Source organism: Ochotona princeps, chromosome 14, assembly GCF_030435755.1.
Source record: "Ochotona princeps isolate mOchPri1 chromosome 14, mOchPri1.hap1, whole genome shotgun sequence".
Classification (NCBI taxonomy): domain Eukaryota; kingdom Metazoa; phylum Chordata; class Mammalia; order Lagomorpha; family Ochotonidae; genus Ochotona; species Ochotona princeps.
Genome location: NC_080845.1, coordinates 26,861,234 through 26,876,800, shown reverse-complemented (window position 1 = coordinate 26,876,800; position 15,567 = coordinate 26,861,234). Strand labels below are relative to the sequence as shown.

General features: G+C 41.4%; 1 protein-coding gene across 3 annotated transcripts in view; it reads right to left on the bottom strand.

Moving 5' to 3' along the window:
• The window catches only part of TEX10 (testis expressed 10), a 45,496-nt gene that overhangs the window by 1,419 nt on the left and 28,510 nt on the right, over positions 1-15,567 (bottom strand). For all 3 annotated transcript variants that reach the window (XM_004580953.4, XM_058672217.1, XM_058672218.1), the window contains 4 exons: positions 13,674-13,807; positions 7,824-7,904; positions 5,939-6,120; positions 147-357 (listed from right to left, as the gene is read on the bottom strand). In XM_004580953.4, the coding sequence (XP_004581010.2) occupies positions 147-357; positions 5,939-6,120; positions 7,824-7,904; positions 13,674-13,807 (608 nt within the window). The remainder of the gene's footprint in view (positions 1-146; positions 358-5,938; positions 6,121-7,823; positions 7,905-13,673; positions 13,808-15,567) is intronic.

The following is a 15,567-nucleotide window of genomic DNA, read 5'->3' as shown; positions in this document are numbered from 1 at the left end:
GGCACTGGACATCAGGGTATGTCCTGAGAAACCACCACACTGGACTTAAGGCCAGGTGTCATTGGACGTGCAGGAACCGCATCTCCCGACAGCACCCTCACCCTGGTCCTGACCTAGGCACACACAGCCTCTGGTGCCATCCTTACCGTGATGTTCTTGATGATCTGCTGCACCAGGATGGCATTGGTCAGCATGTGAGTGCGGAGGGGAGCGTGCTGCAGCAGCAGGCGGAGGAGCTGCCCTACCACGGGCAGCTCCTCGGGCCCCACCCTGTTCACCCGCAGGCTCTGCAGCATCAACCTGAGGACTCGAGGCAGGAGGGCCAGGATGGAGACGCAGGCCCCCCACAGTTTGTCCCTATGGTAACAGAGACAGAAGCAAGGCAGTGAGATGACCCATTTCCATATTCCTTCAAACCTAAGTGTTCAAGAAATAGTTTCCTCTTCTTTTTTAATAAAACACCATAAATCCTAAGAATTAGGTTTCATCAGAACTAAAATTCAGTGAAGAATGAGCTGCTCTCATCTATTTTATGGATTCCAGGAAGCCTAGCAACCAGCACTTTTCCAGACTCCACAAGACATACGGGGCATCCTTTAAGCCCCGTATGGTCTTACCCATAGCACAGCACCTGCCGGAGAACAGAATGACCAGGGAGAGTAAACTGTTTTGCATCGAAACAGATAGCAGGAGGCAGGCACCTGATAGCAATTAGGATGCCAGCTTCCTAAACTTAAGTACTTGGGTTCAAACCCCCAGTTCTGGCTCAACTAATTAAGTTCTTGCCACCCAGGGGAGACCTGACTGAATTTCCAGCTCTCGTACCTGGCTTCCTATTTGCTGCAGTAACTGGAGAAGTGACCCAGCAGATGTTTAAGTGTTCCCTTTTGAACTTTAAAAAAATTGTTTTATTGCTTTTTTAAAGATTTACTTATTTTTATTGCAAAGTCAGATATACAAAGAGGAGGAGGGACAGAGAGGAAGATCTTCCGTCCAATGATTCACTCCCCAAGTGACTGCAACGGCCAATGCTGCACTGATCCAAAGCCAGGATCCAGGAATTTCCTCCAGGTCTCCCACACGGGTGCAGGGTCCCAAGATTCTGGGCTGTCCTCCACTGCTTTCCCAGACCACAAGCAGGGAGCTGGATGAGGAGCAGGGCTGCCAGAATTAGAACCAGCACCCATATAGGATCCTGGCGTGTTTAAGGCAAGGACTTTAGCCGCTAGCCTAACACACTGGGCCCTATTTCATGTTTAATACTGTTTACATAATTGAGAGGGATACATGCCCATATGCACCTCCGATTAGGGTGAAGAGAATCAAGGTATTGAGGAAGGTGGCTGGGTCAAATGTTTTGGGTTTTTTTTGTTTGTTTGTTTGTTTCCTCCTGTGTGTGCAGCTCCTTGCTGTCAAACTACATCAGTACCCAGGGATGTAGCATCTGCCACTTGGGTAAAAGAGAATATTATTCCACTAGCAAAAAACACAACTTGTGAAACTACAAGCTTTTAACCTGGACTTGGCCTCTTCAATGTCACAGAATTGGGCAGATTTGCAGAGAAAACAATGTGATCACCAGAAGCCAAAATGATTCCACCAAATGGCTAAAAGAGGGGCTATAGCCATACCTGGAGTTCATGGAATGCCAGAATCAATTCAAGGTTCAATAAGCATCACTCTCTTGGTATCTCTTGCAGCAGATGCAAGACGTGTTTATGGTACAGATGGATGAACCTATGGCTAGTTCAACCATGTTCTAGACATGCATCCATAAAATGGAGTGATTTCCATTTGAAGGGAGTCACTGACTTCTAAAAACTGTGACCCTGGTCTGTGGCAAACCCCTTTTAAAGTCAGAGGTGGGGAACATGTGGCACTGGGCTGGCAAGACAGCCACAGGCAGGACTCACAATCAATCCACAGCAACACTTTTAGGCTGATGATTCTGTATGGCCTGGGAATGATGATGATATGAACATCCACTCTGGCAGGAAGAAAGCTCCCCACTCCTGTTCTAAGGGAGCGTGACTACCTCTGGGTCCTGTCATCATCTGACAAACCTCCCTGGCCGCACACAAAGTAACTACACTGTGGAGACTTCATTCACCTTGCTGGCTGGTATAATGGCAGCCAGGCTGGGACAGTCAAGTGCAGGGAGAAAAATGGCTGTAAACAGAGCTAATGAAAAGCTTACAGCATGAAGACTACTGGGACACTCACATCCCATACTGCAGTGCCGGGGACAAAGCCACACCTGATTTTAATCCAGCTCCTGCTAATGAATGCTGGGAACCAGCAGGGAATGCCCTAGTTCTTGGGTCCTTGTCATCTATATACGAGACCAGATGGAGTTCCGGGCTCCTGGCTAAGGCTTATCCTAGCCTTGGCTGTTGTGAGCATCTGGGAAGCACCCCAGAGAATTCAAAGTACCAATTTCTTGTTAACTCTACCTAAAAATAGAAATGAAAGATAGAGAAAGCTGTTTTGGTTCCTAATGGACTTCTAATTGCCAGCATAGTAACTACAAGTTGCTCCCTGTAATGGTCTGTAATACACTTCTGTCACTTAATGGCTTGTTCTGAGAAAACGGGCAGACAATTTTGACAAAGTGAACATCAGAGGATTTATAAAAACTCTCATGGTGCACGCCAGTCACCTGGCATGGTCTCCCAATACAAGCAAGAAATGCAGTAAATACAAGCTGTATGACTGTACACTGTTTCACGGTGAATTGTTTACATTCAGAAGTATGCAGCACTTCACTGTTAGGGTGACTCCGATGTCACTAAGTGACAGGGAATTTTCCGCTCCACTTTAATCTTACGGGACCACCACTGTCTGTACGTCCTGCCCTTCATCAGAGTCACTGTAATGGCACACGGTACACCTGTATTCATTCACCTTGTGTTAATCTGGGTGGTCAAGTAATCATAAACATTTTAAAAAAAAGCTTAAAAGCCAGATGGATGAAACTTCTAAGTGTCAGAAACCACGAGAGAATTCACAGAAAAACATAGAAGGCTGAATACCTGCTCGTAAAACTGGGCATTGGGAACAGACGCATGAGTATCACACACACTGAATTCTGTTCAGCCCAACCATATGGCCAAAGTATACTGTTGCTAAAAAACTAACAAAAACGTCTGAAATCTCACATGAAAATATTTAGTAATGGGGTAATATAATAAGTGACAGGAAATGACATACTACAATCTATACAGTTCACAGAGAAATCTTTAAAAAAAAAAAAAATCCTTAGAACTTCAAGAAGCTCCTTGCTATTTAACAACTCTTCATAAGTCATGCTTCAGAAAAATACCATCAAACCTATTATGTATGAACTTGATGAATGTATCTGCAGTAAAATAATACCAACTTTTTTCTATACAGACTCTTGCTGGGAAAAAAAAATATGACAAATGAGTATGTGATGACAGTTGAATATAACAGACTACCACAAATCAGGGTTAAATAAATTAAGGTCACAAGCAAAATCCAGTCCACAGCCTATGTGTTTATAAAGATCTAATGAAATAGTCATACTATATGTTGTCTTCTGCTACCTTCATAGCACTACTGAGTAGCTATGACAAAAATCTCATGGTTTGCAATATCGAAAACATTCACTGATCCTTAACAAAAACTATGCTAATACCTGGTACCCAGAAATAAAAATGAATGGACCAGGCCGGGCAGGGCTACAACACCTGTGGGCCTCATGTGAGCTAGATCAGGGAAAAGCCAGGCTGGGCTAACTGTTCCTACTGGTACAAGTACAAATCAGAGTGGATGAGGGTTGGTTGGGTGTTACCGCAGCATCAGCTGGCAGAAGCTGGCACTGGGGGCTAATTCTGTCAAGTTAAACTGCAGAACCACCTGGTGAGTGTATACTCCGGGAGTGGGAGTGGCCTAGGAGGGAAATAATGGGCACCTCTCTCTTGAGTTATCACTCCCACTGAAGAGCGTGAAAACCGGGATTGGGGCAGCAGTGGTTAGACAGAACGGCACCCGCCAGCATGTGTGTGAGCTGGATTAGGCTTCAGTGTCCATTGACATGTATGAGAGCTGAATGGGATGTGGGACAGGCTAGCCAAGTCTGTTGTACATACTGGCAAGCATGGGAACCAGGGCAGGGGGCCAGCCTAGTGGGGCTTACTTCAGGTTGCTCAGAATACACTGCAGCTCCCACTGGTTTGTGTGAGGGCTGTGTGTGTGCTGGGCAGAAAAATTAGGCTGGACTGCAACACCCATTGGTTCATGTGAAGACAGGGCTGGAAACAGAACTGACCCAGCAATTGCAACCACTAGCATATGCATAAGCTGACTGGGGCAACAGGGTCTGATTGTGCCAGACCCTGTACTGGCAAGCACATGAAAGAATCAGGTCTGGGATCACCTCAGACCAAATTTCTTTGGGGATTCCTCCAATAGAACTGCCAGACCCAGAACCCCAACCATGAAGAGAATTGCAGATTCCATGGTCTGACCATGGAATGCATGTGTCAAAGTTAAGCCTCCTAAGAGGCTCAGACGGAGAAATGGACAGCATATCCAGGTGCACACGGAGGATATGGCAGTCCATTGGAACTTGCAGAAGACACCTGGTACCACAACAGAGGACGGAAGACAGAACAAATCGATCATCTACCCCAGCCATGCGCTGGCAGTGAAAATCTGGGTAAGTGGAAGGTGGACTATGTCAATCAGAGGATTCTTCAGCGACCTCATCGTACTTGGAACGGCAAGACTGGCAGCGATTCAGAACTGCTGAACTATCAAAATCACTTGAGCAGGGCCCTTGGAGCATGCCCCACATTGGGGACCCTGGATGGATAGGAGGCTGGGTGGGGCTTCTCCCTTTACCTCCCCCCCTTATCCCAGACACCAAAAAACAAAACAAAACAAAAAACAATAATGATGAAGTGGAAACAAAGGTTTTACACACTTTCCTGTGTGCCCTAATCAACCATGTAAATATTGTCAAACTAAAATAATTAGAAAGAAAAAAAATGAATGGAACACAGCTAAATCAATCTATATGAAGGAATCACATAATACTGAAAATCAAATCATTAAAGACTTACAATAAGATTTCTTTTACATAAAATTTGTAAGTATACAAAAATGATATGGTTCACAAATGCACATAAAACCATTTCTTAAAGAAAGAAAAAGCCCAGAAAGCTGCTCGACAGCAAGGCGCGGCGGGCTGGGGAAGGTAAAGGCAGCACGAAGGCACAGGGAAGGTGCGGACACTGACCATCTTCTAGTCCTGGATCCTAGGAGCTGGCCAAGTCTATGTTCAGCTTATGATACCTCTTTATATACATAGAAATCTTATATAATCAACTGATCTGATGTACTTTAACGGCATTCAAAGTTCAAAAGAGGCCAGAAAGGCACACATCAGAATGTTAATAGCAAGTAACTGTATGGTTTTTATGTTTCTCATATTTGCTCACCTGGTAAAGGATATCCTCCTAATTAACCAAAAAGCTCCAACCTAAATCTTGCATGAGCCAAAGTACTAATGAAGTGCACTAGCATGTCAGAATAATTTCATTAAATCCGTGAATTTAAAATTCGACTCTAGCTAGACATAATGAATCCCAAAACAAAACACACTGCAGCCCACATTCTGCAAGGAATAGTTTTTCTATGGCCAGACATATAGCAACACTACTAAATAAAAACTCAAACTTTTACAATGGCATCTAACTTTTCAAATTTCTAGCTTACCATAAAAACAAATTCCTAAAAAAAAATTCTCACTGTAACACAAAGCAACTCCATAAAGGAACAAAGAGCTAGCTAGGTTTACATAAACTATCTGAAAGAGAATTTAAGATATACCTAAAACTGAGTGCTCTTTAACTCTTTATTTATTGAGGAAGAGGCAGGAAAATTCAAAATTAAAAAATAAAACTATCATTACCTCTTCCTTAGATGCTCTGCTTCTCCCTTCTCCAGAGTGAGCAGAAAATAAAGAAGACTGTAACAGCAAGAGGCCAGAAATGGCAAGAGCGTCTCACTCACGACACATGTGTGATCCAGGAGCTTACAGATAACCCCGAAAACACAGCCGGCCGTGCTGTCAGGGATCACGGTCAAGCCAACCTGGGCAGAGAAAAAGGAGATTAAGTGTCCCTTCATAAGAGCCATCGCCCAAATAAAACTGAAACTCATTCACTGGACAATTACCACTGCATCACTCCGACTTAAAAACAAATTCTACATATACAATACACCACCTGCCACACATTAAGGTCCTGTTTTCCTTTGAGAATTTCATCTCCAAATTAAGTGACTTTGAAAGCATGCAAAATTTGAATGCATGCATTAGCCGAAATCATTACCCGCTTTACAACAGAATCTCTCCAAAGTTCCCATAAGTTATGATTTATAATGATGGTAGGATATAGCTGTGTTTCATACATGCAAGAAAAGCCTGATGCCAACAACCACGCTTAAAGTTTTAGATTATTCAGACTAGAAAACTCTGGTATCTTGCACTGGCTAAATATACAGAGTTCACTTTACCATTTAGACTTCCTCTGCCATTTGATTTAGCCAGTCATTCAGACCCAAGTCAGGAAACCATCTCCACACATAAAACACACTGCTGTATCTGACATCTGAGCAGTACACTATGAGGAAAGCCTGGAAGGCTAGATAATGGTTAGTACACAACAGTGATTCTTCTAGACCCAACTGCATGCGCTGCCATTAAGGCACAGTCTAGAAACTTGTAGATATACACAATGTGAGTCTTCTGAAAATTGCTGCTATTCTCAAGAAAAAAGTTTGCATACTTTGAGATCTTAACTTCCTACATTAAGCTGTTTGAAAACAATGGCCAGAATGGCCTGGCATGTTCTTATTTTACTAGACTCATGAATGTATTCACAGGAAAGCAGAAATCGCTGGAATGAAGGTGCGATTTAAAAAGTCAAAAAATAAAACAGGTGGGCATCTTTGGTGACACATAAGGTGAGGATAAGGAGTTTGACAGCAGGAAGGTAAAAGAGTACTAGAAATTTAAAGTAGGACTCTCTTCGAATCCAAGGGAAATAACCTTTTAAAAAGAGAGGCTGTGTATATGCCTATCAAATTAAGCAAGTGAATCCCTGGAATTTCATGGCCATCATAAAAAGTCAAAGCTTAAGCCTGGGATTCCAGAAACTATACAGCGACAGCAAACTGTCTCGACAAGTCAGCTTCTGTGTTTGTGGAATTAATTTTTCTTTTTTAATAGAAAATTAAAAACAGTAACAGAGGTATATAAATGTGATTTTAACACCATGGAAATAACAGCCAGCCAATGGTCAGAAGACAAGGAAGCCTCAGGGTTGAACTAATTGAACCTGGAGTCTGTTAAACCATCCATTGAGAACTTAGACTACAGTCTGGATGCTGCATTGGCCATACACTGATACCAGACATGAATTACAAGATCATTTTAAGTCACATTATTTTAATGTCTCATTTCACAGATATAGAAAGTAAAATTCCTGGGGAAAGGTGTTCCTTGCAACATCAGCATCCCATATGAAAATGTTTCAACTCCAACCACTCTCTGCTTTTGATCCAGCACCCGACTGATGTGCTTGGGAAGGCAGCACATGATGGCCCAAATCCTTGGGAGACCCAGATACAGTTGTGGGCTACTGACTTCAGCTTGGCACAGGTCTGGCTATCATGGTCATTTGTGAAAGTGAGCCAAAAGGTGGAAGATTGCAGCGATAGCAAAGTCTGTCTCGACAAATCTAACTGTGGTTGGGGAATTTGGAAAAAAAAAAAACAATTTTAAGGATATTTACCAAATGCTTACTGATGGCACTTTGCAGGATTTCAAAGCTCTGACTTCGGACAGGGATAACCAATAAACTATGACAAACTGCCTGTCAGAAAAGGAGAAAATTGGTAACCAAATTAGGGCATTTATGTCAGAAACAAGTTCAGTGGATTTAAAAAGAAACGAAAAACAACAACAATAACAAAAAACCCAACCTGCCCTACTACTTGTAACAGAAAACAAAAACTGAGCTTTAAGAACTTAAACAAAAGCTAATTTTCCGAACATCCATTCATTCTACATTTACTGAATATGAAGTCAGCTTAGCCACTAGGCACAGAAATAAAGGAATGAAAAACTCCTACACTCACACTCAGAGTAGCTTACTTTATTACAAATCACTTAGGATTTCTATTGAGTGCTGTAATAGAAAAATCTGAATGACTCAAACAAAAGTAGAAATCCAGATCACAAAAAATACTGAAAGATATAGCCAATACTAACACAGTTCAAGTACCTCTTTTATAAAATGTTTAGAACCAGAAGTGTGGTTTTTTTTCTGAGCATTTCATTTTTTTGAATTTTCTGATCGGGGAAGGCCAGTCTGTCTGATTCAATCATGTCCCTGGCTCCTATTTTCAAAGGAAAGATGGAAGTGATACGGGAGGGTGGGATAAAACATCTATAGGAAAGTAAAACAAAAATACAAACAAAACAAAAAAAGGGAGACGGAAGTGAAATAATTAACACTTTACAACCAAAAAAAAAAAAAAAAAAAAAAAAAAAAAAAAACAAAGGACAGCCAAGCCCTTTGCAGATGTCAGTCATAACAAACTCCAAAATCTGATGGCATATTGCCAAAAAGTTTATAGAAAAATCTCGTTACAAGGAAGAATATACTCTGAGACAAATCAAGTGAAATTCAATCCTCAAGATTATTTTATATTAATAGTAAAGAATTTTTATAAGTAGGAAAACTAAAGAGCTATAACCATTTCTGTGTAAAAATATAGACTGGAAATCAAAAGCTTTAAAAAAAAAAACCTGATTTTTTTTTAACCTTTCATAAGCAATAGTTTTTAAAAGCAAATGCCAGGCACAGTGCAATGTCCCAGTGGCTAAATCCTCGCCATGAATGTGTTATCATCCCATTTGGGTACCAGTTTTTGTCCCAGCTGCTCTACTTCCATTCAGCTCCCTCCTTGCAGCCTGGGAAAGCAGCAGAGGGTGGCCCAAGCCTTGGGGCCCTGCACCCTGTGAGAAACTTGGAATAAACAGCTGGTTCCTGGGTTCAGATAGGCTCGGTTCTGACCATTGCAGCTACTTGGGGAGAGAACCAGCAGATGAAGATCTTTCTGTGTTTCTCCTCTCTGTAAATCTGCCTTTCAAAAGCAAGGTCATCTTCCTACTTCAAAGAAAGCATGGTGAATATTTTTACTAATAATGATAAGACCGGTTTTGTGAAACAAACCCAGTGCATGTGCCTGTGCATTAAACCTCAAACTATGATGCTGGCATTTATTATTGGATGTACTGTGGCTCCACTTCCAAAGTAGCTACCTGCCAATGTGCCTGGGAAGGCAGCAGTCGAAGGCCATAGTAGCTGAAACCTCAGCCATATGGGAGACCTACTTGGAGTTCCAGGCTCCGGGTTTCATCAGTTTGGGACACTGCAGGCATTTTGGGAAATAATCATAGGATAAAGAATTTCTCTCTCCCTCCTCTGACTTTCAGTCTAGTACAAAGAAATAAACGTTTTTTGAAAACTTACTATTGGAGGGGCCTGAGCCGTAGCTTAATAGGCAAATCCTCCACCTGTCAGCGCCAGCATCCCATATAGGTGCTGGTTTGTGTCCCAGATGCTCCACTTTCCATCTCGCTTCCTGCTTTTTGCATGAGAAAGCAGTAGAAGATGACCCAATCCCGACATGAAGACCCAGAAGAAGCTCCTGACGCCTACCTAGCTTTGCACCTGCTAAGCTCTGGCCATGGCAGCCACTTGAGGAGTGAGCCACAGACAGAACATCTTTCCCTGTTTCCTCTTCTCTCATAAAAATCTGCCTTTCAAATAAAAACAAATTCATAAAATTTAAATGGTGGTTTACTCTCAAAGTAATAATATGGGTAAATCACATTTGAAATGCCTATTCGCTACTTCATCTCTTACTTTCTTGTTCCTTTCAGTTCTAAAGTGAATAGGTGGGCCAAGCTAGGTAAGCTCCGACACTGGAGTAGGTGTACAAGCAAAAGTTGCCAGAGCAGGCTGTCTACGAATATCAGACCTACTGCCCCCACAAGAGTCAGAGTCAAAATGGAGTGAGATGAGCTGATGGCTGAGCAAAGGGATAATTGATAACAGAGGGAAGAACTGACCAAAGAAAAATAAGTGTATTAGGTGTAATGGGAGATCAGTCTTTGCTGTTAGAGAATGCATTTGTAACAAAGAATAGGAGAGGCATGTGCTGTGGCAAGACTAAACTTCCACCTTTGGCACCGGCATCCCATGTGTGCACCAGTTCAAGTTCCAGATGCTCTACTTCCAATCAAGCTCCTAGCTTACAGACTGGGATGGACCAGTGCCTGAGCTCCTACACCCACAAGGGAGATCTGGAAGAAGCTCCTGAGTCCTGGCTTCTGTTTGCTTAGCTCTAGACCTTGTGACCATTTGGGAGTGAACCAGCAGATGGAAGATCAATCTCTCTGCTAACTCTGCCTTTCAAATACAAAAATTAAAAAAAAAGAAAAAAGATTAGGAGATAACCAGAATGAACGCTATGGTGCTGAACTCTTTATTTCTGTCCATGAAGAGGGTGTGAAAGAAGAAACATTCAAGAGCAATTAATAGGGGCTCGGCGGCGTGGCCTAGTGGCTAAGGTCCTCGCCTTGATCCCATATGGCTGCTGGTTCTAATCCCGGCAGCTCCACTTCCTCTCTGTCTCTCCTCCTCTCAGTATATCTAACTTTGTAATAAAAATAAAAGAAATCTAAAAAAAAAAAAAAAAAAAAAAAAAGCAATTAATACATCTCTAACACATCTCTAATTCTCTAATACATCTCTAATTCTCCATGTCAGCTTCTCCACACATTCTCCATTGTAGAAATTGGTTTGCCATAGCTACTCTAATTTCCTCTTACTAATAATTGAGGAAAACACCAGGCCTTTCCCTAAGTTCCTTACCTACAAAAAGCTAAACGCATGACTGTAGCCACTAGAGTATATTTCGCTAAGGCAAACCACAGTACAAAGGACCATCCTGTTCTAACTAGTTCCAAAGAGCCTCAGAAAAATGATGTTCTAGATGTTAAAGATTTCATTGTGAACTTTCAAGAAACAGTGGAAATGCATAAGGATTAGTAGAGAAATGAACTAAATGCTGTACTGACTTCTACAGAAAGTCACACAAGCTGACTGAAAAGCATTTACTAATCGTGGCAGAGAAATCAATTCCCAGGCCCCAAAGTTGAAACCTGGAAAGAGTTTAAGACAACATGTGTTCTATGAAGAGAAAGATGGTAGGAGACAGAATGACGAAACAAAGGCACAGGGTCCAGTGTGCAGTGAGAAGTTTTCGAAGGGCTGTGCTGCTTTCTTTGTTCTTTGTTTACTTCGAAATAAAATAAATTTTAGGTATCAAATAATTATGCTGGATACCCAACTCAATTTTTCTTTTCACTTTTTAAAAACCAATACTCATGGAGAAACCTACAAGTAAAAACAATACCAACCACCATGAGTGGTTAGCCAGGGATAAACACTGTTGGCCTGAATTCAGCATGCGGACCAGAGCTCACAAAGCCGTAAGGTGAATGTTGCATATCTAGCAAAGGTGTAGCCTTCAGATAAGAAGCACATAATAAGAATTTAGGGGCTGGGGTTGTGACACATCAGGTTAGCTATTATCTGCAATGCCAGTAAGTGCCAGTCAAGTCCTGCTGCTCCACTTTCAATTTAGCTCCCTGTTAATTTAGGAAAGCAGCAGAGGATGACCCAAGCTGATGGGCCCTTGCAACCCTCACAGGAGACCGACGCTCAGGCAGCTGTGACACTTGAGAAGCTAAACAGAGGATGTAAAAAAAAAAAAAACCTCTGCCTCTCCTCTCTAAATGCCTTTCAAATAAATAAACAAACAGGAAGGAAGGAAGGAAGGAAGGAAGAGGGAGGGGGAGGGAAGGGGAGGAAAGGAGGAAAGGAGGAAAAAGAGAGAGAAAAAGGGAAAAAGAAAAAACAAAAAGAGAAAGAAAAAATTCAGAACAGAATGAGTGAGGTAATAAAAAGATAATGGGGAAAAAAACACAAAAAGCTGGGGCTGACAAATTAGTTCAACAGGCTAATCCTCCATCTGCCAGCACTGAGACCTCATATGCTGGCCAGTTTGGTATTACAGCCGCTCCACTTCCCATCCAAGTCCCTGCCTATGACCTGGGAACGTAGCAGAGCATGGCCCAAAGGCTTAGGAGTCTGGACCTTATGGGGGGTCCGAAGATGCTCCTGGTTCCTGGCCTCAGATTAGCTCAGTTCTAGCCTTTGTGGCCATTTGTGGAGTGATCCAGCGGCTAGAAGATCTGTCTCTCCTCTCCATAAATCTGTCTTTCCAATAAAAATAAATAAATTAGGGTGACAAGAAAGAATACAACCAATTTCCTGGCCACCAAAGGCCTGAAATCATAAAAATGAATCAAAGCTGCAGCAGGAACACAGCCTCAGAATTCCACACATCAAAGAATGAAACCACAATTCAGGGGAAAGACTGACTGCATACTCACTGGACAGTCACCTTTGAATGTAAGAAACTTAAGAAACAGAAACAGAAGTTAACAAACAAATTGAATTCCTTAGTGTATTAATATTGATAATGTTTTTCAGTGTTTAAGTGTTTTTAATATTTAACATAATCTTTCATATTATGGCAAAAAAAAAGCCTTATACTTTAAGACACTGAATAATTAATACAGACTTGGTTTAAAGTTTCACTAAACAGCACTAAAACAATACAGTCAAATTGATCATATTTAGGTTTATTAGTGTTTTTACTTTAATATTTGTAAAGTTTTGTGAGAAAATCAAGCTACTTAAAATGATGAATATGTTGTAGTTAGTTTAAAATTTTAACCAAGTCTATAAAAGGAATATAACACATATCAAAGTCCTTTTTGAATGAGAATCAGTATTTTAAGTTAAACTACAGTGACATATTCTTACAATCTAAGGAACTAGTAACTTTTTTTGTTTAAAAAACACTTCAAAGATATCAAATCCTACTTAAATTTTACTCATTTTATAATATTAGGTCAATTGTTCCTCCATTAAGCAAACAGATGGATACATCCTAACCTGTTATTTTAAAAGGGAAGAAATTTATCAAAGTGCTGATTTGTGCCAGTTTAGTGAGGTAACAATTGAAAACAACCTATCCCCTTTACAAATAAGCATCTCCGTCTAAGATTGTAAGCATTTTCAAAATAGCATTTATTACTACCTCTATCAACACCACACACATGGCAACTCTAACTTACAGTAACTATTGCTGGTGGTTCAGGAACTGAATTTCAATTCTCATTCTTTTCAAATCCACTATTACTGGACTAGCATTGTGGCATAGTGCGCAAAGCTACCACCTGCAATGCTGGCATCACACATGGTGTCCTGGCTTCTCTGCTTTCCACCCAGCACCTGCTGGTGGCCTGGGAAAAGCAGTAGAGGATGGCTCAATTGCTCGGACCCCAGCAGCCCACTGGGGAGGCTCTATGAGGCTCCTGATTTCCAGCTTTGGCCTAGCTCAGCCCACTGGGTAATCTGGGATGAGCAAATTAACTCTTGAAAGGATAAATAAAACTTGGGAAAAAACCAACCAACAAACAAACAAACCACCATTACCTCTGTCACATCCCAATGGTGCAAAAATTGATCCAGATCTGTAAGATAGAGAAGCACGGGGGAGAGCTGGGTCTGGATGACATGAGGAACTCCTCGGAGGCTCTGAAGCCAACTCAACTCCTCTTTCGAAAATCCTAATGCAAGTAACAAAGAAGGTCAATTAAAACAAATCCCAATGCAGTGATATTCTTAATTCCTGAAAACAAAGATGACATGATTCTTGTTTCGGAGCTTCTGCATCTCATGCAGTATTTCTTTAAAAAAGGAAACGTTAGCAACGATGGCAGTTCCTATTCATGTAATTACATACCTAACAGGTCTGACACAGCTCAGTCTAAAATACTGCAGGATAAAGGGTTTACCACTTTTACTTACAAAAAAGTGATGGTATAATCTTTCCCATGAACAGTAAATATAAGCAGCAAATGAGCAACAGGTTAAGTTACCATTTGCAATGCTGGCATTCCAAAGGCATCCATTCCGTATAGGTGCCACTTTGTGTCTGGACGCTCTACTTCTGATCTAACTCCCTCCTGACAGCCAGGAAAGCAGAGAAACTAGCTGGGGCCCTGCCAGCTCTGCAGGAGATCTAGCTCCTGGTTCTGGCTTGGCCCAGCCCTGGCTGTGGCAGCCATTTGGGGAGTAAGCCAGCAGATAAACAAATCTATCTCCAATTCTGCCTTTCAAACAGTATTAAAAAAAAAAAAAAAAAAGCAAATGAGCAAATAAAAATGATTCATCACTCTTTCACTTGAAACTTTATACCAAAGGGTCCAGCATGGTAGCCTAGCAGTTAGTCCTTGCCTTGCACACGCCAGGTTCCTATATTGGCTAAGATTCATTTTCCGCCAGCCCTGCTTCCCATCCATCTCCCTGCTTGTGGCCGGGGAAAGCTGTCAAGGATGGTCCAAAGCCTTGAGACCCTGCACCCACATGGGAGACTCGGAAGAAAGCTCCTGGCTCCTGGCTTTGGATTGCCTCAGCTCTGGCTGTTGCAGCCAGTTGGAGACTGAATCATCGGAAGGAGGATCTTTCCTCTTTGTCCCTCCTCCTCCCTGTATATCTGACTTTCCAATAAAAATAAATCAATCTTTTTAAAAAAATGTATATGCCAAGCCATACATATGCATGCTTCTACATTAACAGCCATTTCATGTTTTAGAACTTCTCTACTCCCCAAATGTCTTTTCAATTTTGACAGCACATGCTGACTCCCTTACCGTCCTACATACTTGCCTCTCCTATGCAGACAATTTTCCAAAGTTCCTCTCAGAATGATCAGAACACCAGTGACAAGGCCAAACCCTAGCCAGCTGCTTGCAGTTCACTTAGGTCCCTGTTCTGAGCACAGAGGCATCTTCTAGTCTGAGAGCTAGCCCGTAACAACACTGGTGCCTAGAGAACATTCTAAAGCCATTAAAGTTTTTAGCAGGTACCATTAAAATATTAAGTCCACCTACCTCAAATATGTACAGCCAAAAATACCACATAAACATTCATGGAGTTTACATTTAACTTCTAAAAATATCTTGCTAGATTCACTACAGTAACTCTCAAGTTCACTTTGCAAAAAAAGATCTCCTAATCTCAAATTTTCAGAAAATCAAAGAAACTCATCATCATCCAGAGGAGAAAATGGCAAGTTGAAATAGTACAACAATAATTTAAAACAGGAGTTAATATATATTAATACATACTTTTAACATTCCCACTCTTTTCAATATTTCTTGAGGGCAAATTAAGTATAAAAAACATCAAATCAAAATTACCATACTATTATAAGCCAAATTAAGTATCTTAAAGACGTTAAATAGCTATTCTGCTCATCTTTTTTTAAAACGTACAATGAGAGTTTCTCTGGCTATCTAAAAAAGACCTAAGTAGGTACCAAGTG